Source organism: Bison bison, unplaced genomic scaffold (assembly GCF_000754665.1).
Source record: "Bison bison bison isolate TAMUID 2011002044 unplaced genomic scaffold, Bison_UMD1.0 scf7180017864010, whole genome shotgun sequence".
NCBI classification, from domain to species: domain Eukaryota; kingdom Metazoa; phylum Chordata; class Mammalia; order Artiodactyla; family Bovidae; genus Bison; species Bison bison.
Genome location: NW_011494582.1, coordinates 334,504 through 335,798, shown reverse-complemented (window position 1 = coordinate 335,798; position 1,295 = coordinate 334,504). Strand labels below are relative to the sequence as shown.

At 43.9% G+C, this 1,295-nt stretch overlaps 1 protein-coding gene across 1 annotated transcript in view; it reads left to right on the top strand.

The window, feature by feature from the left end:
- The first annotated feature begins 671 nt into the window (after positions 1 to 671).
- Positions 672 to 1,295, top strand: part of MMP20 (matrix metallopeptidase 20) — a 57,621-nt gene continuing 56,997 nt past the window's right edge. Inside the window, exon 1 of the mRNA XM_010834083.1 lies at positions 672 to 797. Coding sequence (XP_010832385.1) covers positions 672 to 797 — 126 coding nt within the window. The remainder of the gene's footprint in view (positions 798 to 1,295) is intronic.

The following is a 1,295-nucleotide window of genomic DNA, read 5'->3' as shown; positions in this document are numbered from 1 at the left end:
TGCACAGAGAATGCAGAATTTAATATTTCAGTTAACAAAGAACATCTCTCTTGCGCTAACTTATTCAAAAGCTTTCTAACAATTACCAGTGTACCTTGCAACCTAAGTCAGCACAGAATAATGTACTGTTTCCTTGATGACTCAGGATCTTACGTGTCCCAGCAGCATCGTTATAAGCGGCATTCATTTATGAGAAATGTCCAAGTGAATGCAGAAGAAGGTGATAGGGGTGAGCGTGTGGGGAGCCCAGAATTACTGAGGACAAATTAAGTATATTCTATTCCTTTACCTTTCCTGCAAGTAGAATGGACAAGGCCCCAAATTGAGACTTATCAAAGGTTTCACTTGAGATAGGTTCAGATTAATCATGTCTACTCCAATTCGTGGAATTATTAATAGCTGACAAAATGCATTAAAAGTGATTGTTTTTCCTCCTTTTGCCACTTGATAAATGGCAAAGAATGAAGCTTTCCCTGACTCCTGTGTCCTACTGTGTTACCCCATCATCAGGGGAGAAAGGAGCTGTATAATTACCTTTTGAGACATGAATCATCCTTACTCTGAGGGCCCAGACCTGTTTGACTCTATAAAAGCAGCTCAAGGTTGAAGTGCAAACATGCACTGTCTCGCGTCCCCCAGGGTTACTATAATTACCGATCCACCAAGAGGAGATGAAGATGCTCCCTGCATCTGGCCTTGCTGTCCTCCTCGTCACCGCTCTGAAGTTTTCCACCGCAGCCCCCTCCCTACCTGCAGCCTCCCCCAGGACCTCAAGGAACAACTACCGCCTTGCACAGGTTGGTGAATCTTTGCACAATTCCCTCTTCCCCCTCCTGCCCCAGAAAATCTAAAGAGGATAATAATAAGAAAATCAGGAATATCTGTTGTGGTTTTGAAATCATCTTCTAAGTCCACTGAAGCCTGATGGATACGATTCCCTGTTCAGCTAAGACTGGTGTCTAGTACACGATGAGTGTCTGTGTTGCAAGATTGCATAAATAAAGGAATGAATATCTATCCAGATATTTTGCTGCACACAGAATTTGAGGGGGCTTGCAACAATACAGGCATTACAGAAAGACAAAAGAAGTGTTTGAGGAACAACGTAGAAGGAAAACTATAAGAAAAATAAAAAACAAAGTGTAAGATTTGCACAGTAGCTGCTGCTGCTGCTGCTAAGTGGCTTCAGTCGTGTCTGACTCTGTGCGACCCCATAGATGGCAGCCCACCAGGCTCCCCCGTCCCTGGGATTCTCCAGGCAAGAACACTGGAGTGGGTTGCCATTTCCTTCTCCA